At 45.7% G+C, this 23,724-nt stretch overlaps 1 protein-coding gene across 2 annotated transcripts in view; it reads right to left on the bottom strand.

Moving 5' to 3' along the window:
- Positions 1–2,213: 2,213 nt before the first annotated feature.
- Lrba (LPS responsive beige-like anchor protein) overlaps positions 2,214–23,724 on the bottom strand; it is a 571,922-nt gene continuing 550,411 nt past the window's right edge. For both annotated transcript variants that reach the window (XM_006976444.4, XM_042279232.2), the window contains exons 53-56: positions 14,940–15,041; positions 11,593–11,789; positions 7,726–7,877; positions 2,214–3,368 (exon numbers count right to left, since the gene is read on the bottom strand). In XM_006976444.4, the coding sequence (XP_006976506.1) occupies positions 3,278–3,368; positions 7,726–7,877; positions 11,593–11,789; positions 14,940–15,041 (542 nt within the window). In that variant the 3' untranslated portion in view covers positions 2,214–3,277. The remainder of the gene's footprint in view (positions 3,369–7,725; positions 7,878–11,592; positions 11,790–14,939; positions 15,042–23,724) is intronic.

Here is a 23,724-nt window from a genome sequence, read left to right as displayed (position 1 = left end):
GAGTGCAGGTGCCCTCTGAGAAGAGATTTTGGATCCACTGGATCTGGGGTTACAGGAGCTGTGAGCTGTCTGACGTGGGTGAGGGGAGGCAAACTCGGGTTCTGTGGAAGGGCAGCCTCAGCCCTGACTGCTGAGCCGCCTCACCAGCCCGCCATCTCCTGTTTTTAACATTGCTTCCTTTGCCTGCAAAGAGTGCATGGAGCCGGCATTCATGCAGGAAATACTTGGCCATTTCTTGTAAACCTGACTTGCATGGCCGCTGCCACCGTGCTATTCTTGACAGCATAGGAGAAAGACAGTAGTGCCAGGTTCACATGGTCTGTCCCATTAGCCTGGACTCTGAGTTGCCCACTTCCTGAAGCCTCTCCTGGTTCCCATGGAAGCAGGGTAGTCTCTTGTATCATCTTCTGTTAGTGGACTTTTCTGTCCCACCAGCCAATTTCAAATAACTACTCAGAGATTTAAAATTATAGATGCTCAGCCGATAGCTCAGGCTTGTTATTAGCTAACTCTTACATTTAAATTAACCCATATTTCTTTCTTTCTTTTCTTTTTTTTTTTTAAGATTTATTATGTATACAGTGTTCACCTGCATGTATGCCTGCATGCCAGAAGAGGGCACCAGATCCCATTACAGATGGTTGTGAGCCACCATGTGGTTGCTGGGAATTGAACTCAGGACCTCTGGAAGAGCAGCCTGTGCTCTTAACCTCTGAGCTATCTCTCCAGCCCTAACCCATATTTCTTATCTACCCTCTGCCACGTGGCAGTACTTTCTTTCAACACAATGTGCTCATCTTGATTCTTACTGCATCTGCTCAGGACTAGAGACTCCGCCCTTCTTCCCAGCATCCTCTTGTGTCTTGCTGTCCCACCTATACCTCCTGCCTAGCTACCTGCTGGTCAGCTCTTTTATTATACCAATCAGAAGGTGCCTTGGCAAAGACACATCTGCACAGTGTGCAAAAAGATTATTCCACAACAGTCTTCCTGTATTATTTGCTAAGTAGAAATGGAAGTATGGTGTCTCATTGGTAAGCAAAGTAGGTCCTCTTTTGAATCAGTTCATAAAACCATTTACTTCTAGGTATTTGGTATGCCTTGGGTTTTGGATGGTCACGGAAGGATGACCTGGGCACAGGTTTACATTAATACCTGCCAGGTACTCTTTTTCTCCACTTCTCCGCTCTTTTGCTTTCCCTAGGGACCTATTCTTTCCTAAGTGACAAAACCATCAAGACTTGAGGGTCCTATTCAGTGAGAACTAGTAAGCAAGGAAGGAAAACCCTCAATTTCTAGAGGAAATGTGTCTTAAAGCCAGGCTTAAATACACCATGGAGAACGTGAGCCTGCCAGCCACAAGTGTGGCTGTGGCTCCTCCTGTCAGAGCTTATCACCTTCATCCCTGGCCTCCTTGACTGCTGTTCTAATTGGTTTTCATTTATTTGAAGTGATGTGGGTTTTTTGGTTTGTTTTAATGAAAATAGTTAAAATTGGGTACCATAAGTAATACTGAATCAAATGAAAGAAATATTGTGTTAAACAGGACCTGCCACTAAGAAGTCCTTGGTTCATGCTAGGCATGTGAGAGTGTGTCTGACTTTTCTTTTATGAAGTATTACTCCAGCTCAGGTAACTTCCCACTGTTTTGAGCTGTAAAGACAATGGTGGACACTGTCTTTATGGCTCCAGGAGGCCTGTGTCCTGCTGGGACATAATGCAGTAGCTTTTCTTCTACCTTATTCCCCCTAATTTCAAAGTAAAATACTCCTTTTAACCTCTAGCTGGGAGTCAGCATTTCCCGCTCCCATGTTTTGCTATTTATTATTTTTCTTAGTGGTTTGTGAATGTTGGTAAGTCTTAGTGGCCCTTGTTTGGTTATGGAAGTCCCAGTAAGACACAGAGTGATTTGTCATGAGAAAGCATTCTTGTTTTTTGTCAAGAGAGTCTCTTTCATTGGTTACCACTCACAGACTGAGCAGAACCAGTGTGACATTTTTTTTTTGTGAATAGTTACCTCATCCATGTTTGAAAATGTGTGGGTGAAAAGACATTTCCAACAACTTATGTACAAGTTTCATTTTGTTCTGTTTTTCCGTCAAACTGAAATTTTCATTCTAGATCTTCGCTTTAGACATCTAAATGTGTAGGGGAAAGAGGTTCAGGCAGACTGCACAGGAAGCCAAGACAGAAGGTCAGTTTCAACTCAAAAGTTCACAACATACAAAGATTTTATTTATGTAATACAGACCTTTTCTCAAACATTTTCACAGAATTCCATACAGCAATCTACTAGAAAAAAGTAGAATTATATGACACCCAAATAACATTGTTTCTTCGTACAAACTGCTAATCAAAAGGAAGATAGAGTTCCATAACAAATAGAGGGTGGGTGGGTGATGCTCAGCATAGTACCTGGTAGCCCTGATCTCATGCCAGGATGGTGGGGGTCGAGGTCATGGGGGGGGGGCTCCCCGGCTCTGCCTCACTGCAGGGCACGTGACCTTGGGCAGGCTTTGGTACTTACATTTACTCATAAAAGAAAACAGGGTGTGAGCCCAAGAGCGTCTCCATCATCTCCCTCGTGCCATGAGGAGGCCAGGCCAGGAAAAAGCAGGGACTATTTTATGATTGCTATAACTTAGATCTTTGCTGTTTACCACACAGTAAAACAAAATCGCCTTCCCCAAACCATAATTTTCTAGGTCTAACACATGCTTGAAGAAGAAGAATATAGAAATAATTCACTGAGATGTTTTAAATTACATTTGTCATAATTTAAACATTACTATTAAAATCCTAGAAATTTCAGCACTGAAGAAGCACAATTGTCTAGAAAAATACAGGACCCAGTACAGAATAAAATTCCCCTGTCCCAGTATTAGAGTCCATTTCCCTATTGCTAAAATCAGATTTCTCAAGATTCCAGATAAATGGGAAATGGTTTTTCACAACATAGTTAGAATTAGTGGGGTTATTGGCTCCACTGTCTGTATCCATAATTGGTGAAAATAGACTTTTCATTATGACTAAAAATATAGATTTTTAAACTACAGAAACCAGCAGTCGGTTCTCTGTTTTGCTGTTCCCCCCCCCCCCCCCCCCCCCCCGCCAAATGTCAAGCAAAGTCTACAAAAATAGCAATTAACTTTTAAAAATATTTTGCTTGTTCAGGCAAATTTAGGTTACATTCAGATGTGAGAGCCATCTCTACGGGGTGATGCTCAGAGTCCTTCCTCGCTCGGCCGGGGACAGGACCAAGGTGCAGTCACCACCATCAGTATCGGGTCTGGTACTCGTGATGCCAGCGGCTGAAGTCGTTGTAAAACAGAACGATGCTCCCCGAAGCCATGCCAGAAATGATGCACCTGTGCGGGATGGAGACGGGGTTACAGGGCTGTCTGTGTTCCTGCTGCCTGGGGCACTTTTCTTGGTGGCTGACATGTAGGCCCAAGTAAGCTTGGTGTATGGGGCACTGGTTTGGACACCACAGGGACCATCTATGGTCTGTGAGAGGGAACTGTGAACAAAACCATCTCCACAGAGGGAGCCTGCTGAAAACCATCTTCAGGCATCAGAGTCAGGAGAGGAACCCACGGAGCAGCTGCCCCTGGCAGGAGCACACACAGTCCAGGGCCAGAGTGAGCACCTGCTGACAGTGCAGAGCTGAGGCAGGGGGCAAACGCTGCCCCTTTTAGGGTCGGGGAGGGGACTCTAACCTCTGGCTAGAGACCTGGTCCTTGTGACCCCGGGAGCTGATGTGGTGATCACTGCAGACAGGAGCGGCTTGCCCCCCTGTCCTGAGAAAGTTGTGCAGGGACAGATGGAGACCAGCCAGAGGTGGCTCTGCTCCTGAGCCCTTTCCCAGCAGCGTCTGGGCAGGGCCGGCTCTTAGGGAGTTACAGTCAGCACCTCCTGCTCTTCTTATGAAACTGGAAGCTGGAATCTGTCACTATGAAGTTGGGGAAATGGGGCAAGCGGCAAGTCCTCCCACAGCCAGTCACCACATCAGAGACTAAACCTGGCCAAGTGGATGAAGAGGACTAAGCCAGGAGGAGTGGTGTACGGCTGTTCAGCTGAAGAACACATGGGCAAGCAGCAGTATACGAGAACGTAAGTGGCCCTGATGTCTGGAGGCCTGAAGTCAAAAGCACTGTGCGAGAGACGGCACCACTAAATGTTACTATAGCACAGTGAGCATCCAAGCCCCAGGAACGGTGTGCAGCAAATATTCACAGAAGGAAGGGAGAAAGAGATGGTTCTCCAGTCAGTTACAGGCTTTAATACCCTACTTTGGAAAACAGAGAGAATAACCGGACAGATGGACAAGAACGTCAAAAATACCAAAAGCCACACAGACCGAACACCAAGCCAACAAGAGCAAAATACACTTGTTTTGCAGTGCACATGGAGCAACCTCTGGGAAGCAGCACGTATCAAGTGTTACGGATTTACTGTGAAGTCATGCAATGTGACTAGAAGCCAGTAACAGTGAAAACTGGAAAACACATAAGCGTGGACATTAACGGTGCAGCTAAGATCAAACAGAGACCACACTAACAGGACAGCAAGGGCAGAGAGAAGAGGAAGGCTGTAGCTAAAACACAGGAGAAAAGACACAATCTTACAGACCTAACTTTAGACCTTAGCGACCCAGAAAAAGAGTCAACTGAACCCACAGCTAGAAAGTCTAAGAAAATAGCAGGAAATCAGAATGGGCTTCCTGAAGCGATCTGCGAAATTGATACAACTTGAGCTAAAGGGAACACGAGAGCTTATGAAGAATGCTGTACAGCAGCAAATTCAGCGGCTCAGATGAGGTGTAAAGGTGCACTTAGTAAAGAGAAGCTGTAGGCCACATGGTATAGTGGTCCTACCACGAATTGAAAGGAAATTATCACATTTTTTTTTCAAATCCCTCTAAAAAATTTTAGTAGGAAGAAATACTTCTGGTGTTTACCATTTTCCTGATACCAAAAGCCAAACAAGCCAACACTAAACAGCATTATACACCAGTGTTATTTTCTGGATGGGTACCGATGCCAATCGCCAGGAAACTGAACCCATTAATGTCTCATAAGGATTAAAGATAATGCCTATGAGGTTTTCCCCTGGAATGTAAGGGCAGTTCAAGGTGTAAAATACATCCAAAAGCATTAATAGAATAAAAACCCATGTGTCAACGGATGCAGGAAAAGCACTCGACAAAATCCAGTGTCTTTTTTACTAGTAAAGTGGGAATAGAAATAAATGACCAGGTGAGAGCATTTCTGAAAACCCCAGAGCCAACAATTCCACTAAATGGTGAAAAGATGGATTTCTACACCATCAGAATAAAATAAGGATGCCCACTTCCACCGCTTTTATTCAGTATAATGCTTGATGTCCCAACATAGCTGCTAAGCAAAAAGGGAGGGCATTTAAATCGGAAAGCGAATAAAATGATCTCTGTCATAAGGTACATGGTTTCACATGTAGAAATTCAAGACTCCACACAAAACTGTTAGTGCTTAAAAATAAACTCAGAAGTTGTGGGTATATAAAAATCAGTTGCTTTTTGTTTTATGCTTTAAAGACAGGACCTCGCTGTGTAGCCCAGGCTGCCTTGAACTCACTATCTCAGCCTATAAAGTACTGGGATTACAGGTATACCATGGTGCCCTGCAGCAATTCTATACACTAATAATCCAAAAGTGAACTTAAGAACAATTAACATTTGTAGTTGCATTAAAAAGAATAAAATCTTGGGCTGGAGAGATGGCTCAGCAGTTAAGAGCACTGGCTGCTCTTCCAGAGGTCCTGAGTTCAATTCCCAGAAACCACATGGTGGCTCAAACCCATCCATAATGAGATCTGGTGTCCTCTTCTGGCCTGCAGGCATACATGCAGACAGAACACCATATACATAATAAATTAAGAAATCTTTAGGAATACATTTGACCAAAGAGACAGAGAGCTTATATAGTGAAGACCACAAAATAGTGCTGGAAGAAACAAATGAATTATGTATGTGGACTGGAAGATACGTTAGATATGTTAATACTAATATCCCCAACTGATCAGCAAGTTGCTGCAATCCCTATCAAAATGAAATCTTTCATAATGCAAAACTCACTCTAAAATTTATATGGAACTTCAACCTGAAATGGCCAAGAAATATCCAGAAAAGGGGGAGAATTTAGAGGACTCTCTAAACACTTGTTACACCACAGTGTTGTAGTGACGGACACAGCAAAGGTAGGCAGCACACGCTCCTGAAGGAGCACACTGTCCAGGAGGAAAGGATGTTAGTGCACGCAGATCGCATGGGTCCCCCACCATAAGTGAACCTAACACAACAGAGCGAAAACCTCAATACACTGAAGCGAGAAGAAAACAGGAAAACATTCATGACTGGTATTTGTGGTGATTTCTTAAGACATATCGAAAGCACAGACAACCAAAGACAGAAAATGTAGCTCATAAAAGTTCCCCATTTAAAGAGCACTGATGAGCGTGAAGACAACAGGGACCGTTCGTGAAACAGTGAGCGGGTCACAGCCGCTGAGAGAGAGGAGGAGCATGCGCAGTGCTGGTCAGAGTGTAGAACTGTGGAGCAGCTCAGGGATCCTCCAAGATGTTAGTGACAGAATTACTCTATGACCCCCCAGTTCCACTCCTGGGTATAGACCCGGAGGGACTGTAAGGAGGGACATAAGTGGGCATTTGTACACCACTGTTCACACCAGACCACATACACATAAAAAACCCCAAAGTGCCCATACACAAATGGGCAGACAAATGGAATATGCATATAACAATACAAGAAAAAAAAAATCAGGATTCTGACACAATACAACACGAAACCTGGAAAACTTGCTAAGTGAAACAAGCCAGCTCTAAAAAGATCCTCTAAGTTTCCGTGTACAGAGGCGGCTGGAAAGGGCAGATTCATAGAGAAAGTAGGATGGATGTGAGCAGGGGCTGGGGATAAATTTGGGGGTGGTGGGGGAGGTGGAACTAGGTGAGTGGGTACTTGGAATGATGGAAAATCCTGTAGACTACAGAGGGACAGTGATGGCAGCTGCAACATGCTGAATGTACTTTAGGCCATGAAACAGAGTATCAGAAGTAGTTCAGGTGGGAAGTTGTATGCATAGGATGTCATAACGAAAATCAGCAGTTAACAGAAATGGCTATATTTTAAGTGTACGTTGCTAGAAAAACAGCATCCTCCTCAAATTTACAACCGTAGAGGTTTCAGAACATTAAGTCAGATCTCTCCAGAGGTGGACATCAAAGGTATTCATAGTAAACGTTGACAGCCCTTAAAGATCTTGTTAAAGACAGAGAAAAAGCTGGGGCTGCGGAGATGGCTGGCTGAGTTAAGTTCCTTGGTGGGCAAGTGCGAGGGCCAGAGTTCCGACCCCCAGCACTTACCTTTGGCACTGAAGAGGCAGGGATGGGATCTCCAGAGCAAGCCAGGAGCTAGCTCAGGTGAACTAGCAAGCTTTATGGCAGTCCCTGAGCCTCTGTGGCTTAAATCCTATCTATTTTGAGAGCCTGGTTTTATCTAAGGGCCATCAGAAACTTACACTTTGTAAAGTGTGCTTGGAAACTCATGGATTTGTTAGCTCTCTGGATTGTGCAGATGGCTCCAGGACTCCACCAGCCCCGGGTCACTTCAAGTGATCCCCACCAGTCTTCAGTGCTCCTGTGATGGATCAGGATTCTGGTGTCACCTACCTCTGGTCGAAAGAAAGGGCCATGGCCCGGATTCCAGCATCACAGCCCGGGTAGGCAAAGAGCTGCCTGAGGTCCGACACCTGCCGCACTATAACCACGCCGTTGTCTCCTCCTGTGAGCAGGTACTGCCCATCTCTGCTCAGCTGCATGGCCTGTGAGACAGCAACAGTCAGTGCAGACAGGACTCTCGGCAAGTGGCCTAGCGGTGACAACTGACTGCTACAGCAGCCCGGCTGTGGGAAGGGAGGGTGGCTGGGGCAGAAGCAATCCGGAGTTCTCAGGACACAGAATTATGGAAGGCCTGCCATTGTTCAGAAGTCAGGACACGATTAGGCATCACTACAGTGTTGTGTGTTTTGCTCCACAAACTCGGTTCTATAAATCCTTGAGGACGGGCTGTGGATGGGACCAGCACGGGGATGTGCTCCCTGGAAGCACGTCCATCTTGTATGATGAGCTAAGCCACGGCCTTCCCTGACCTAGCCAAGGGGAGCACAGGCAGCTTCTGCACCTTCCCTAGGCCTGCTGGGTTTTGAAGACAGTGTGTGTGTGTGTGGGGGGGGGGGGGGGGGGGTGGGATGCCACTGAGAGCCACAACTCCGTGGGAGTTAGGCCCCGGGCTGCCGGTATTGTAACCTACCTCATGGTCTGCTCTAGGCTATGACTAGTCTCCTACCTTGTTGAACAGATAAGCTCAGCTTGAAATCTGTTTTGATTCTGTAATATTCCTCCTCTCCCTAAGAAAGCCTGTGGGCCGAATGTGATATTTTTTTTTTTTTGAAGTGTGGTCTCATGGAGCTCAGGATGGTCCTGAACCCTATGTAGCTGAGGATGACCTTGAACCTTTGATCCTCTCATCTCCACAGCCTGAGTTCTGAGAGTTCTGGCAAGCACCCGCACACCTGGGCCCCTGGACAAGCTGGCAGGCACGCTATCAGTTGAGCTGTATCCCCAGCTGAGCTATTAGATTTTTAATTGTTGAGACAAAATTTCCATGTTTCGTGAGTACTATGGTTCTTAGTCTAAATGCACATCCAAAGGTTTTGTCAGGACTCCGGACACCCCTCTGCCTGTGGCCACTGTCATGAGAGCTGAACAAAGTTCATGGAGCCCTCAGAGCCCAGACAGAAAGTGTGCACACCCGACAGAAGGTCAGCTCTCCTGCCACAGCTCCCGGTCCAGGTCACGTGCTCGCCTTCCCAAAGCGGGTGGCAGAGGCAGAGCAAGCAGCCCTTCTTCCTTGCCCACAGTGGACATGGCCCACGGACTGCCGCCCTCTGAAGAACAGGCTCTGGCCTGCTTTCGCACACCTAACATTAGCGTCCACACTTTCAGTCTTGATTACGTGACAATTTTAAAACCTAGAGAAAAGAAGGGACTGTTCGCTATGTATTCAGTTCACATGGATGCCAAGTGTCAGTAGTCCACTGAACATAGCTTCTGTCAGAAACACAGACATACATCTGAAAAAGTATGGGAGACAGCTTTGCTGCAGCTTACATGTTCCCAGTCTCATTAACTAGATACATGTGATTACGAGTTTTCATCGTGACTAAAGTCATCCTGCCCCGTTCATCACAAACAGCAGTCTCGGGGGTCTGGGAACTGCAGCGGAGACCAGAGCAGCATTACCCGAGACTCTCTTCTGGGTAAGTGCTGTATTAAAACAAACCCAGCCATCTCAGTTCTTTGTTCTGGTGAGAATCTCTAAGCCTGTCTGTGTCTGGAACGAAGTGAAATGAAGACTTCAGATGCACAGCACCTTCAGAGCATCTTCATCCACCTGGTGCTTCCCAAGGTAAGAACCTGTTCCCTAGCTTCTCTCCAGGGAACCATGACCCTCCTGTGGCACGTGAACCCCAAATATCTCCTGCACCACGCCCTCCCTGCAGTGCAGTCTGCTCACCGCTCTTACTCTATCCCTCTCTTCAGCTCTAGAGCTAACCCTGCAGGAGCCCTGGGAGTGCTCGGACTCAGCCCTGGATCCCAAGGGTTTTGGAGGGTGCTGTGGCTGCACTGGTGCTTGAGGACACTGGCAGGCCAGGGCAGTCTGCTGGGGACACCCACATCCTAGACCAGCCCGGGATCAAGAGCAAAGGCAGTTCTCGTGGGGGGATGGTGGTTAGACTTGATGATGTAGCCTCGCTGCCCTGGAGCCCTTCGGGACAGTACTGCATAGCGTGCAGCCAGTGCGCGGGGAGGGCTTCAGAGCCAAGCGCCGGTGAGCAGCAATGTGACACCAGAGCAAAGGCAGGTGGGAAACCCCGAGTAGTGTGCACGCTGCCAGGCTGCCCGGTTTGTCAAAGAACGGAGTTTTGGGTTTGGGCTGGTGGCGGATTCTTTTTATTTCTGGAAATCGGGGGTTCCAGCCTGCAGTCTCCCTGCTTCCTCCTAAGGCAGTTAGCTGGGAAAAGTGTCACTCTCTGGAGCTAGCTCACTTTAATCACGGGGTTGCCACTTACAAGTGAGAATGATAAAGTACTGGCATGCTGGGGAAAAGCAATGGATTGTTTAGGTCTAAAATCCAGTGGGGAGTTTCACAGGGGGAAAAAAACCTGATGGCTTCAGGGTACAGGGGAACCTGTGAGTGTGAACAGGCCTCAAGAGCCCCCGCTGCTGCTGCCTTGAGGCTCTTCCCAGAGCCTCTGGTCTAACTGGAACACCACAGAAACTATTCTAGGCAGTGAACAGCTTCAAATTATTTTTACAGATTTATTAGCGTAGCTGACAATATAATCGCAGCTCAAAGTGACAGATTATCAACATTATTACCGCAAAGAAAGGAGGAGAGGAGAAGCCGCTGATGTGCACTTGGCTTAAATGGCAGATTATGGGAAATAAGGGAGAAATAAAAGCAGAGTGGGTTTGCCTGTGCGCATGCGTCTGACGTGGAAGTAACTCTTGGACAACCGGCAAGTGAGAGGGGAGAAATGGCCACTGGACCAAGCAATTGGAAGCCCCGGAGCAGCCGGGGGCCCTCAATTTTGGACCAGTGAGGCCGGTGTGCAGAACTGCTCACCACTTCTAGACCTTGGAGTTTCCTTGGGAGGAGAGGTCGTCAGGTTATGCCTGGGAGAACTTCATGGAAGCCACCCAGGGTAGAGGGTATGAGGGAAATGTGCAGAAGCGGTCTGCGGCACTCTCCGAGGTGCCCGATTGCTGCCACCCCAATGTCCTCCTTGGACATGGTCACATGCACCTCCTTTCCCATCTTAGAAAATGACAGGGCACCCCAGCTTTTCCCATGCCCATAACATACACAGCAGCCTGGAGATGGGAAGGAAGGGACCTTGAAAAATTACCCCGAAAGAACACCCTGGCTCTCTTCCTCAACCTCTGCTGCTTTGGAAGCTGGCCTGAGGGGCAAAGCAGGACCTGGGCGTCCACTAGCTTCACAGTCCGTACAGACAGAAAGGGAAGTGGTTCCTGTCATCTGATGCCCAGCTCTCCAGCATGCCAGGGCAGCCATCAGCTGCTGAGCCCAAGAATGCACAATCCCTCCAGTGCTGCCCTTCACATGTGACGGGAAACCAGTTCTAGGTAGTCTAGGTTAGCCTTGGTGCACGGTCAATCTTAGAGAAAAAGAAACAGACTGCACAAAGACCACCAAAAGCCATCAGGCTGGCTTCGCAAACTAAAGGCTGCTGACTTCACTGTGGCCATCTCCAGGGAGCATCCACTGACTGATGTCCCACAGCTGACCCGATCCATGACCCTGTCCTCTAAGTGCTATCTAATGGTGTCCCTTTGGCATGGGAAAGAGGCCCCAGCTGTTCAAAACTAGGTTTCTTCAGTGAACTCTGTCCCTCTTCCCAGTCACGCTTCCCAGTAAAACTGGCAATCTGCGGAGGAGCCTGTGGCACTCACCCTTATGTGGTCATCGGTCTCCATGGTGGCCTGCAGCTTCCCGTTCACACTGAAGGTGCAGAAGCAGCCGTTTTCATAGAAGATGACACAGTGACCCTCTCGTGACGCTTGGATGAGTTTTGGTTTCAGGCAGTTTTCAGGACCCTCTAAAGTCCTTAACAAGTCTCCATTCATGGAATGTATGAGACATGGCCCTTCTGAGAAGAGGAACAAGAAGCAAATTATGTAATGAAAACAGACATGGTGGGCGGTGTACTTCTGTGGGAGGAGTGGTAAGTGTGAGACCCCAGTTCAATCCCCAGTCTCACTGAATGGAGGGAACTGACATCAGCTGGACTGTAGTGCCACGGTACAGCTGTACACAGCTTCAGAAGGCTTCCCTGTGTCGGGTACTTTGCAAAATCCTGTCCTTATGTTGACCAGCTCTTGCTTTCCACTGGGAGGTTAAGAAGCCAAGTTACACATACTCACTCCCCTCAGAGCCAGGAAGTTACTTTATAAAACTCTTTAGGATGCTAATGGGGAGAAGCTAGAACTCCAAAAGGAAGAGTTTCCGATCCCAGAGCAGCTTCATGGGAGGCTGGGATGCAAATGCTGCTGCACCCAGGCACATGGGACACCTGCTGCACCACACAGTCCAGCCAGAGCAGACTGCGTCAGTGCTGATGCAGCCGACCAGGGCAGCTTCCACCCACTGCTCACAGCTTTGATTTTGAAGTGGAGGCCCTGATAACATCTTCTAATCTCCAAATCCACACTGGGTTCCTCGGCCACTATTGAACTGAGTGACCTTACTTCCTCATGCTCCTGAAGCAAGCAGTGACTTCCAGTACTCTCATCTCCCCAGGGGCACCCTAGGCTGATGAGTCCAGGGCAGGAACTGCTGAACACCACCCCCAACACACACCAGGGCTGTTCTGTTTCCACTGTCTACTCACCATATGCAGAGGAAAGGAGACAAAAACTGCATGTAAGTGTTGAGAGATGGGGAGGACAGGGGTCTGTGCCCTGTCTTCCTTTTGGCCACACGGAATCATTGCCTGCTCCCCACATGGCTACTGGCAGCATGCCTTTACAAAGGATGACTGCTTTTGTTGGGTGCCCCAGAGTTAAACATTCTTGGTGTTCTCCAACATAAATCCCAGCCATGTCTTTGTTTTTGCACAGTTCCAGTGTACGTGACCTTGTTACAACTAGCCAGCCCCACCACCACACAGTTCACACTTCAGTTATCACAGCAATCGTATAGAGCACACTTTGGAGCTAGCTCTCAGTCCATGAACCCTCGTGTTAATAGCAGCTGAGCACAGTTGGAAGCCCCCAGATCGGTGTTCAAGGCACATCTGTAACCAGTATCTGCTGTTCAGCTCACACCCAGACAGCAAGCATGGCGGCTATGTTGCCTCCTTGTTTCAGTGATAACCATATGGCATTTTATAAAAGTAGATAACCAGGCTGCAGAGATGGCTCAGAGGTTAAGAGCACTGACTGCTCTTCCAGAGGTCCTGAGTTCGATTCCCAGCAACCACATGGTGGCTCACAACCATCTGTAATGAGATCTGGAGCCCTCTTCTGGCCTGCAGTCATACATGCTGTATGCATAATAAATAAATCTAAAAAAGTAGATAATCAGAAAAGGGTATTGGTCAACAATGATGAACTTCAATAGAGATGTGAATATAAATGGAGTTTTATGTAGAGAGCAGAGTCAGCTTCAGATGCTGCCAAGACACTAGATATGTAGCCAGGAAATGAACAAAGGAAAGTTGTTGGCGTAACTCGGCAAAGTCTAACAGAACTGATGATGTCCAGAAGAAATGATACTTAAAAAAGCCTCCCATTAAGGGAGCTCTAGAGGGTATTTCATGACATCTAAACAAAAGAGAAGTGAGAAGCTGGCGCACACAGGAGAAGCTTGGCAATTCCCCAAGGCACAGAAAAGATGCTTAGGCCCCCAGGACGAGGGGTGTGCACTGTCCCTGTTCCTGAGAACTGTTTCACAAAGACATGGATCTACATGGCTGAGTTTATTCTTAGTTTTCAGTTTGTTTGCTTTAGAGACGAGGTCTTACTATGTAGCCCTGGCTGTCCTGGAACTCAATGTATAGGCCAGGCTGGCCTCGAACTTGCAGAGATCTACCTTGCCTCTGCCTCCTGGGTGATGAGATTAAAGGTGTGTGCCATGCCTGAATATTTTTTAATGTTTTGCTAAAAGTTTAGATCATGGAAGAAAGATTTAAAAAAAAAAAATCCCCACTGAGACATTGTCTTAGATAATTTTGTGTGATTTCTGTTTGCATGGCATTTTACTATGCAAAGCAAGGATGATCTGTAATAGTAATTAATTTTAAGGTTTAGCTACCATCCAAGAAATCATATTACTTTTTCACTGCTTTGACCAACTCCACTTTTCAAAGCAAAACTTGAAATATTCACTCTGTTAGCGATACTGCTACAGTTCAAGCCACAGATATGGCGACTCAAATAATCTGTTCTGAGGTGATAGAAATTCTCTGTGCTCTGCCTTCAGCAGAGCAGGGGAGAGGTGGGCAGACGAATGGAGGACGAGGCTCTGACTGCAGACAGCTCCTTTGCTGGAGGATCCCAGCGTGATGCATGTGCTCCTGGAAGGAGCACTCGGACTCTCCCAACCAAACACAAGGTAGTGCTAACAGCAGAGCACCCAGCAAACCAGGGCCTTGCCTCTCCAGTGTCCGTCATCTCAGGACTGCCTAGTCCTGAGAGCCGGAAGTTACACAGGGCCAGGGGCTGCTGAGGTGGCTTAGCAGGTAAAGGGACTTGAGCTGAACCTGATGCCCTGATTTCAACCCCAGGGAAGCACATGGCGGAAGGAAAGAACCAGCTTCACATGTCATCTGACCTCTACACACATGCTGCGGCTTGAATGCAGGCAGACACACAATACAGGCAGGGTCAGGATTTCCATTCAGCTCACTGGAGGTCAGAGGAATAAACACACACACACACACACACACACACACACACACACAGATGCTCCTTGTTCCTGCTTCATGGAGAGAACACTAATTGGCTGCTGTCTATAGAGTATCTTAAATCCTTTAGACCAGGGAGCTAAAACCTGGCTTTTGGCCCTTGTGAGAACGTTCTGGTTGTATGTGGACCTCTCTAGCCCACCCCCAAGCGTAACTACTGCTACTAAGGAATGTGACTTTTAATTCATTTAATTTTAGCTAACTTATGTTTAAGTAGCCCTGTGTGGCTACCGTAACAGTCTGGAGCTTTAAAGACCAGGAACCAATCTCATTTCTGTTCACATTAAATAGATCATAAGAGCAGCCAACACTTTGTACCAACCACAACTTTACCTTGAGAACCACTCAGCACCAGACCCAGCTCAGCGCAGACGGCAGCACAGGTGATCTCATAGTCATGGCCCGTGAGGATGGCCCGCGGAGTGGCGGTCTCACCTTCAGCAAGGAAAAAAAGACAAATCAATCCCAGTGTACAAAGATTAAATAACTTGGTGTCAATTATGATCTATGCCAAAGCTGCAGAGTTTTGAATTTGTCTAAAATTTATTTTAGGTCTAGATCCAAACTTTGCTAAGAGTTTGATTCTGAAGTCTATATGTTTCTGAATTTCAGAAACCCTTATGTGATTATCTAGCACTACAGTGCCCCCCAAGACCACTGACAGAGTTGAAATAATTTGTTCCCAAGGCTGATCTATGCCAAGCCTATATAATTTGAGATTCTATCCAAGAATTATTACAATGAAGCAAATAAAAACTAAAACCAAGAACTCAGGCTCAATTGACATTTCAAAGAAAGGTCTCCCCCTCTTCTCCAGTAGACTATTGCAACCCCTAGCAGACAGTCTGAAGTGGGGTTCCGATCTCCAAGCAGCCTTTCTCTAAACACCTAAGAGCTGAGTATTTTCTGATGTGAATTTCTCACAGAGTACCTCCCCACATTCTTGTCAACCAGTAGAGGCATAATGGACCCTGTGTGGTTCTCCTGATGGTGCTGGAGGGTTTGGAGGAGAGGGTGGAGGAGAGGGAATACAGTAATGGAAGAGAAGAAGCAACTCTCCCTGCTCTGTGAGTCAAGTCCAAACTGGCCACAGCTCAGAGAAGGGGCCCAGTCACAGGTTTCGGTTGTGACTTAACTTGTACCACAAGGACACAGGGGATTCTGTACTTAGCCAGAAGTACCCTATTTAAACTAAACTCGGCCTCTACTTTCACAATCTGTAAAGACAAAGCCTTTGCAGACAACTAGCAAGCGGGATTCTGTTGGCATTCTTCAACTCCTCGGCTGTGAGCTGCTTTTCTGGGAGAGTTGAGAACTGATACTGTATAACCCCAAAGGGCAATGGGCCCAGAAAGTAGCTCACTCTGAGTAACCTGCCACTGGAACCCGGACACTGGTTGTCTTTAGAGCCGTTGGCCACTCTGAGGAAAGACCCCTAACAAGTCAGGAACCCCGTCAGAACCCGCTGTTAAAACACTGATCCAGCATGGGAAGCGGGAGTTCTCAAGACGTAGGTCAGTGAGCTCTTCCAACATTTTTGCATAATATGTGCACATGCCAGGCTTTCCAGGTGGCAGAGGAAGGAAACAGCTTCACTGAAGGCACAGAGATACGGGGCCCCCTACAAGGCAAGAGAGAGGACTCTGCTCCTAAGAGAAGAGCTTGATTCCTGTGCCTCCTGGGGAGCCAGCAGTAACTCAAGTCTGTCGTGACATGTGACAGGCATGCCATGTGTATCCACACAACGCACAGCTGGGTCACATGGGCTCTCTTAAGGCTTTGGTGACTTATCAGTAATTCTGAGTGAGATTTTATCCCATGAGGACTTGTGTGTTACCCTGGGTGTGCTCTAGGCCCCAGACCCAGGCTAGCCCATATCCCTAGAGAAGGAAAGCAAGATTTCAGCTAATAGACTAATGGGCCAGGGACAAATGGAACCAGGGGCCTGGTTTCATCTGATTTCAGGTTGGGCACATATAGGAGGAACATATCTAACTTATTAGAATGTCTACTTGGTATTTTCCAAACAAAAAAGAATCTCTCAGAGACCATTTTTTTTCTCCTTAAGTCCATAATTTTTTTTTTTTTTGGGGGGGACGGACCTTCAAAGAAACAAATGATATAAGCCCATCTAAGTTACTTAATTTTGTATTAAAAATCATGAGATTTAGAAACAAACATTCTATGTTTGAAGAAGTTAATATGTTAGCCATCATTCATGGCCCCCTCCAGAACCCCCCACTTGTCATATTCTAAATTCCACAAAAACAGCATTATGTTATTCTTGAAATTACTGTCTAATTATATCTATTGGCAATGTTTTTTTAAATCAACCATTAAAATCATTATGATTTAAGGACTACATTTTCAGTGTGATTGTTCCTTTTTTGTTTCCATAAATTACAGATGATTTTAATGGTGGTGAGATTTGTGTTTTAACTTAAATAATCTTTCCTCAGTGGAAAGTGAAGTTTTGAAGGAAAATAAATGAAAAATGAGAGCAATTTACATATAAGCCAAAATAAACAAAGGACAGATGGGTCATGGAGGGGCCAGACAGATATCTTTAGGTAGCCAATGCTTTTTTTTGTTTCTAGATTTAAGAATATTTTCTCAGGAGCCTAGTGAAGGGAGAAAGGAAACTGACCTCAGCTATTTTCTTTTTTTAATGGAAGAGATGAACTGAGAATAATCTACAACTATGAAATCAGAAGGCAGGAAACCTCAGAAAAGAGGTTAAGTTGTAAATGTTCTCCTTTGCAAACTCAATTCACTAGTCTGCTCTGCTTACAAAATACAGCTTCCCGAATGCAAACATACCACATCGCTTTCACTACAGAAGTCAGGAGATACATGTAGGAAATATGGCCAGGATAGAAAAGGGGCTCTCCTTTCCTCGGCTCTGATCTCTAAATAAAGGCGTGCTCAGCGCTGGACTTTGTTGGCAAAGTGTTTCCTAGTCCAGGAAACAGGTTAGACGGTTCAGGAAGTACGAAGGGGGTGGCAGGGAGGCCCGAGAACACAGGATCGAGTAACACAACAAATTAAAAGCGTAAGGGAGAGCCATGGCCACTTGCTGCTTAGAGAGCTGGATTTACAGTAAGAAATAACAACAGAACAAAAACCCAACTGTGCTCAACTTGCCTCGTGTATAGGAACAAACATGTAAGGCTTCTGATTCCCAAGTCTACTACACAAAAGAAGAAGAGCCATTTCCAGCTTCCTTATCTGAAGCACAGACAGAGCATTCTTCACACTTTCTCCTTATCAAGAAGTATGTTCAAAATAAAAACCAGTTGGATTTTTATATGTCCCAATAAACCAAGGGCTTTAAATATTAAAATTTCACTATTACCAGTCTAATTCTATGATATGGGATTTAAACCAAACCAATGTAAACTGCTTGAGCTCAGCGGACATACTGGGAATCACTTAGAATGAAATTAAAGGCAGAGGGGGTCACTGGCGGCAGAACACTGGTTCTCTGTGGGCCTCTGGCAGCTCTCATTTCTCTTCAGATACACAGGCTGCATCACCTCCTGGGCTCTAGAGGAGCCAGGTGAGAGCAAACAGAGAAGAAAGGTGAGGCCCCACTGTATCTGTGAAAAGCCAAGAGCAAATGGCTCTGGTTATAGCCCTCCTGTCAGCTCTGGGGTTGCCACTTGTCAGCTCCAACCAGGGTGGTGGGGGGGAGGGTATCAGTACCAGCAGGATGATTCTGCACATGCGTCACATTTCAGACTCCAAAGGCATTCCCAGTCTCACTGAAAGAACAGGGAAAGTCTTCAGAAGAACGCCAGGTTAATTCTTTTGATAAGAACCTTCCCTCATTAATGGATGCCGACGGTCTGTACCTCTGCTCTCTCAGAGAGCAGCATCTAGGATCTACTCAAGCCTGGACCATAAAGCACCACAGGTCCCCTTAAGCCCTTTCAAGTCTGACTGTGTGAAAGTCGCCATGGCTTTCAGTAATGCTGGGAGAAAATTTATCTTGTTGGTAGTTTAAGAAGCCACACTTCAAACTTCTTAAAGAAAAATGAAAAGAGAAAAAGGACAGACTTCCAGGACTGCTTTGAAAAGCGGGAGCGCGTACTTCAAAGGAAGGGTCTTTGTGTGAGAGCAGTTTTATGACTACTGATGCAGATCCTACCAAAGCTGAAAGGGAGACTCAGGGCATCTTTAGGGATGGCCTTAGAAGAAGATGAACAAGCCAAAGGAGATTAAAGACAGCCCAAAGCCTGCCACAAAACCCAGGCACGCCAGCTCTACAGATGTGCTTTTCTCAGCGCACAACAGTGAGTGCCCCGGGAAAAGTGCATGCCCTTGAGAAGCCCAGCTCAAAGAGCGAGGAGCTCCAGGACCCTGTCAGTGTGCACACTGGCCTGTCTGCAACCAGGAGCAGAGTTAGCTTAACAGCACTGGGGAGAAGGATGCATTCCTGTAGTACTACATGTGTGTCTTGTCCTCCTCCTAACATTCAATATTTTTATCAAAGGGAGTCTGAATTTCTTAGAATTTCATATCTGAAAGAGGAAAAGTAATTCCTGTACTATCTTGTTCATAAACAGCAGATGAGAAAGACAATTCCCAAGATTTACCTCCACTGATGTAAAGGAGATAACTAATCCATGTAAAGTACACGTTTTGGCTATTTTCCGAAGTGCAGGCGGATCTTGCTATCCTGTGCATCACCGCCCCAGTCCTATACAGTGAGGCTTTCGGAGTGTGCAGTGCAGGCCTCGTGAGGGCTTCGTGTGCTGCAGCAGGCCCACAGCACGCTGCCCTCACAGCAGCTACATGAACGAAGTGGGCTCTGCATGCCCTGCTCTCAGTCTTAGAAGTACAGAATTCCTCCTGCCCACCAATGCTAAGTGATGGCTCCGTGGTCCTAAGTCAACACATCCCGCCGCTCACTTTCTCGTTCCCTCACTCTGGCATTCACTTAGTAATGTTTACTGCGGCTGTAGGTATTCTGTGACACACTGGAGAAGGAGGACAGGAATACAATATGGCCTTTTGTTTGAAAATGACTTGATGGACAATGGTCACCGGTGTCTGAGGGCACCTCAGTGGTGCAGTGCTCACTAGCAGAAGGCCTTGGGGTCAATCCCAACTCTGCAAAAGCAAAACATCCGAAATCAAGTTTGCCTATTTTACCATAACCCTACAAATTGTAAGTGATTTTAAAAGTTCAAGCCACCACTGAAACTCAAGCACTTATTACAAGTGTTTTGCATGCAGAGTCTGCATTTAACATTAATTAACAGAGTCTTTAACACCAGTGATACAGTTTTCCACATTGGTAAAATCTCATGTATCTAAAGAAAACCAAAATAGAATATGAAAGTTGATTTTGTTTAAACAAACAAACAAAAAAACAGAAGTCACTTTGGATCTAGGTATGCTTTAAAAAAAAAAGCATAATGAGGTTTAAGCCTAAGTATTTAAACCCCCCAAAGTTAGCCGCCATGGAAGCTATGCGGCTGCTTCCCGGAGGTAGGTGCTGGTCCGTCACATATGCAGCTGTCCGTTAGCTGCTGTTGATTAATACGGAACATTCACGTGAGAGCCAAGGACCTGGCTTTCTCATGCGGCTCGCCACAACGGCAAATCAAGAAAGGAAATAGCTTTTGCTGATAAATGTTTCCTTTATCCCCTGGTAAATGTTTCTTAAACCTTTCCATTAACTTCCCGATTTTTCAGTGGAAATTCTATCTCCTTTTAATTATGCACAACTAAATTATTTGAAATTTGTTCTAGTCACCCCATCTTTATCACCGCCCCGCCTCCCCAGCATCCATCCTGGTCTTTTGGTGTGGTTAAACGTACAGACTACAGTCAACATGACCACAAGTGCATCGTGAGTGCCACATGTACCAGAAATAGGTGCTGGCTTCTTCTGTAAATACCACTACCATTACTAATGTAAGGCCGGGCAAGGTCGGGGGGAGTCAGTCAAAGCTCTTGCTCATATCATTTTTTTTTTGTTACAGTGGACTCCTCTTCTAAGCCTATGCTAAAGAGTGAGTCTGTGTGGGAGCTTCTGTAACACGGTGAGTGGCAGAATGCACGGCACAGGAGCAGGCGCTGGCCTCAGTCCTCGGCACGCACGGAGTGTGCTTACATCTACACCAACAAAGAGGAACCCACACCTCACAAGTTCTATCATGACACGCGCTGTCACCGGAAATCAGTGTAACAAAACTGTCTTTTTATGTCTTTTGTAAATACTCAGTGCTTTCATGATAGGTTTCCATCAGATTCTGTACTGCTGATAATCCAGTTAAATCTAGTAAAACACTGTAGTACAGTTTAGTGGTTAAAAAAGAGGCCTCTGGGGCTGTAGCTCAGTGGCAAGGAGTAGGCTTAGCATGTGTGAGGTCCTAGGTTCGATCCCCAGCACCACAAACAAAAGCTATGGCCAAGTGTCTGAATTTGAACCCAGACTCCTGCACTTGCCCACTGGGTGTTCTCTCCATTTACGAGTGGACACACAGCTCTAGGTGGGAGACTCAGGGGCTTCAAGGCCAAGACAGAAGAAAAAAATTTTAATGTCATAGTTTCTCCATGTGTTATCCATAAAGACAAGGGACAATAAAAGAAGTTTTCACACAAGGCTACCATAAGAATAGTGTTAGCTGGGTGTGGTGGCTCATACCTTTAATACCAGCACTCAGGAGGCAGAGGGCAGAGGCAGGTGGATCTCTGTGAGTTTGAGGCTAGCCTGGTCTACAAAGAGAGTTCCAGAACAGCCAGGGCTGTTCTACAGAGAAATCCTGTTTCAAAAAAACCAAAGGGGGGGGGGAGTGTTAATATGCAAAATGTCTACAAGTCTTAAGCACCCATGAAATATCCACCCAACAGTGTGTGAGTGTGAGTGTGTGTGTGTGTGTGTGTGTGTGTGAGAGAGAGAGAGAGAGAGAGAGAGAGAGAGAGAGAGAGAGAGAGAGAGAGAGAGAGAGAGAGCGAGCACTCTTGTTCTCACTTTTTCTCAACTTTTATTATCTGATTTTAGGCTGCATAAGTGCCAGTTAGAGATGGTTCTTATTATTTTTCTTCCTTGAAAAGGAATAATACTCCTTAGTTTCTCAAAATTATACTCTGATTTCTCACATTTTGCCTTGTCTCCGATTTTTCAACTTTCCCCAACAATTCACACACCTGTGAAGAGCAGAAAATGCAGATAAATTTCCAGTCAGGTTTATTTTCCAATTTTAAATATCTCTCTCTGATTGTCTCTCATTATCGAGTATGACATGCTCATTATAGGATGTCCAGGTAAATTAGTAAATCATGAGGATGATGAAAACTTGCTTCCTAGTCCTACTAACTTAAAATGAACTTTTCTGGCCTTTGCCTGGCTATGATTCCAGTTTTTGTATGCATTTATACACATGGACTTTTAAGCATATGCACATAATTTAACAGTATGTATAAGACATGATATAGTTTGATGATTTCTGCACTTAGCAGTACAGAGAACATTTGCATCCATGTCCATATCACAAATATGCAGCATCTTTGATACAAGTTACACAGTTCTTCAGCTTGTTCACACACTACTCTACTGAATTACTGTGCTGTTTTTCTCCTACTCTGAGACTCCTTTGTTGATTCTCCGTAGTGAGACTGCTTGGGCTTAGGCTCTAGTTCATCTATAGCTCCTGCACTTAAATGCAAGTATCTAATAAAGTAGACACACAGTTTACCTACACAGAAGGCGCATGCCTTTAATCCCAGCACTAGGGAAGCAGAGGCAGGCAGATCTCTGGGTTTGAGGACAGCCTGGTCTACAGAGTGAGTTCTAGGACAGTCAAGTCTATATGGAGAAACCCTGTCTCAAAGAACCAGAAAAAAAAAAAGAAAAGAAAAAAGAAAATTGATGATGTAAAACAGTGTTCACATTTCTTGATATCCAACATTGAGTTTTACGAATATAAATTAAAAATTTTAATCTGTTTATACTAATTACACAAATCATTTAAAATTCTTTTTATTGGGCTGGAGAGATGGCTCAGCGGTTAAGAGCACTGAATGCTCTTCCAGAGGACCTGGGTTCAATTCCCAGCACCCACATGGCAGCTCACAACTGTTTGTAACTCCAGTTCCAGTGTACCTGAGAGCCTCACACAGACACACATACACTAATGCATATAAAATAAAAATAAATTCTTAAAATTCTTTTTATTGTTGCTAGTTTTTATTTTTTAGGTTGTAATTTAATTACATTTCTCCTTTCCCTTTCTTCCTCCTAAATCCTCTTCCTTACTCTCCTTCAAATTCATGTCCTATTTTTCATGAATTGTTATTATGTACAGATATTTAGATACACATATATTCCTAAATCTAACCTGTTGAGTCCATATAGTGTTGCCTGTGTACAGGTCTTCAGGGCTGACCATTGGGACTGGACTACAGTTGGTGTGCTCTTCTGGCTATTCCCACCACTCCCGTTCACAGCTTTCCTCAGTTGCCTGTAGTGTTTGTGTAGGGTGAGGCCTCATGGGCTTCTCCTGTCCAGTTTTGCATGTCCATTGGTGTCATCCTTGTTTGGCTCATATTTGGGCAGTCTTGTTGGTGAGACTTTAGGGGTGTAGCTTCTGATACTACAAGGAGACATACTCTCACATCAAAGTCCCTGATATTCTGGTTCTTATAGTCTTTCTGCCTGCTCCTCTGCAATGATCTTTGAGCTTTAGGTGTGGGATTTGGACTGGGCTCTACAACTCTGAATTTGGAGTACTTGGAATTTCCTGTAGCAGTTTCTGTCTGTTGAGACAGGGTCTCACTATGTAGCTTTGGCTGGCCTCGAACTCATAGAGACTCACCTGCCTCTGTCTGGTATTAAAGGTGTGTACCAGCACCTGGCCCTAAAATTCTTTTTAATGTATCTTCCTTATTGTTTGTAAGGTTTCTTTGTTAAATACATGTAAGTCAGGTACTTTGAAAGCCATACAGGGTTTTCACATCTTTAGCTATTAAAAACATCTTGGTCTGCCCTGGTGTAATAATGGTGCACGCTTTTAATCCCAGCACTTGGGAGGCAGAGGCAGGTGGATCTCTTTGAGTTTGAAGCTAGCTTGGTCTACATTGTGATTTCCTGGACAGGCAGAGCTAT

This window comes from Peromyscus maniculatus, chromosome 6, assembly GCF_049852395.1.
Source record: "Peromyscus maniculatus bairdii isolate BWxNUB_F1_BW_parent chromosome 6, HU_Pman_BW_mat_3.1, whole genome shotgun sequence".
Lineage (NCBI taxonomy): Eukaryota > Metazoa > Chordata > Mammalia > Rodentia > Cricetidae > Peromyscus > Peromyscus maniculatus.
Note: the sequence above shows the minus strand (reverse complement) of the source record. Positions and strands in the feature narration are given on the sequence as shown.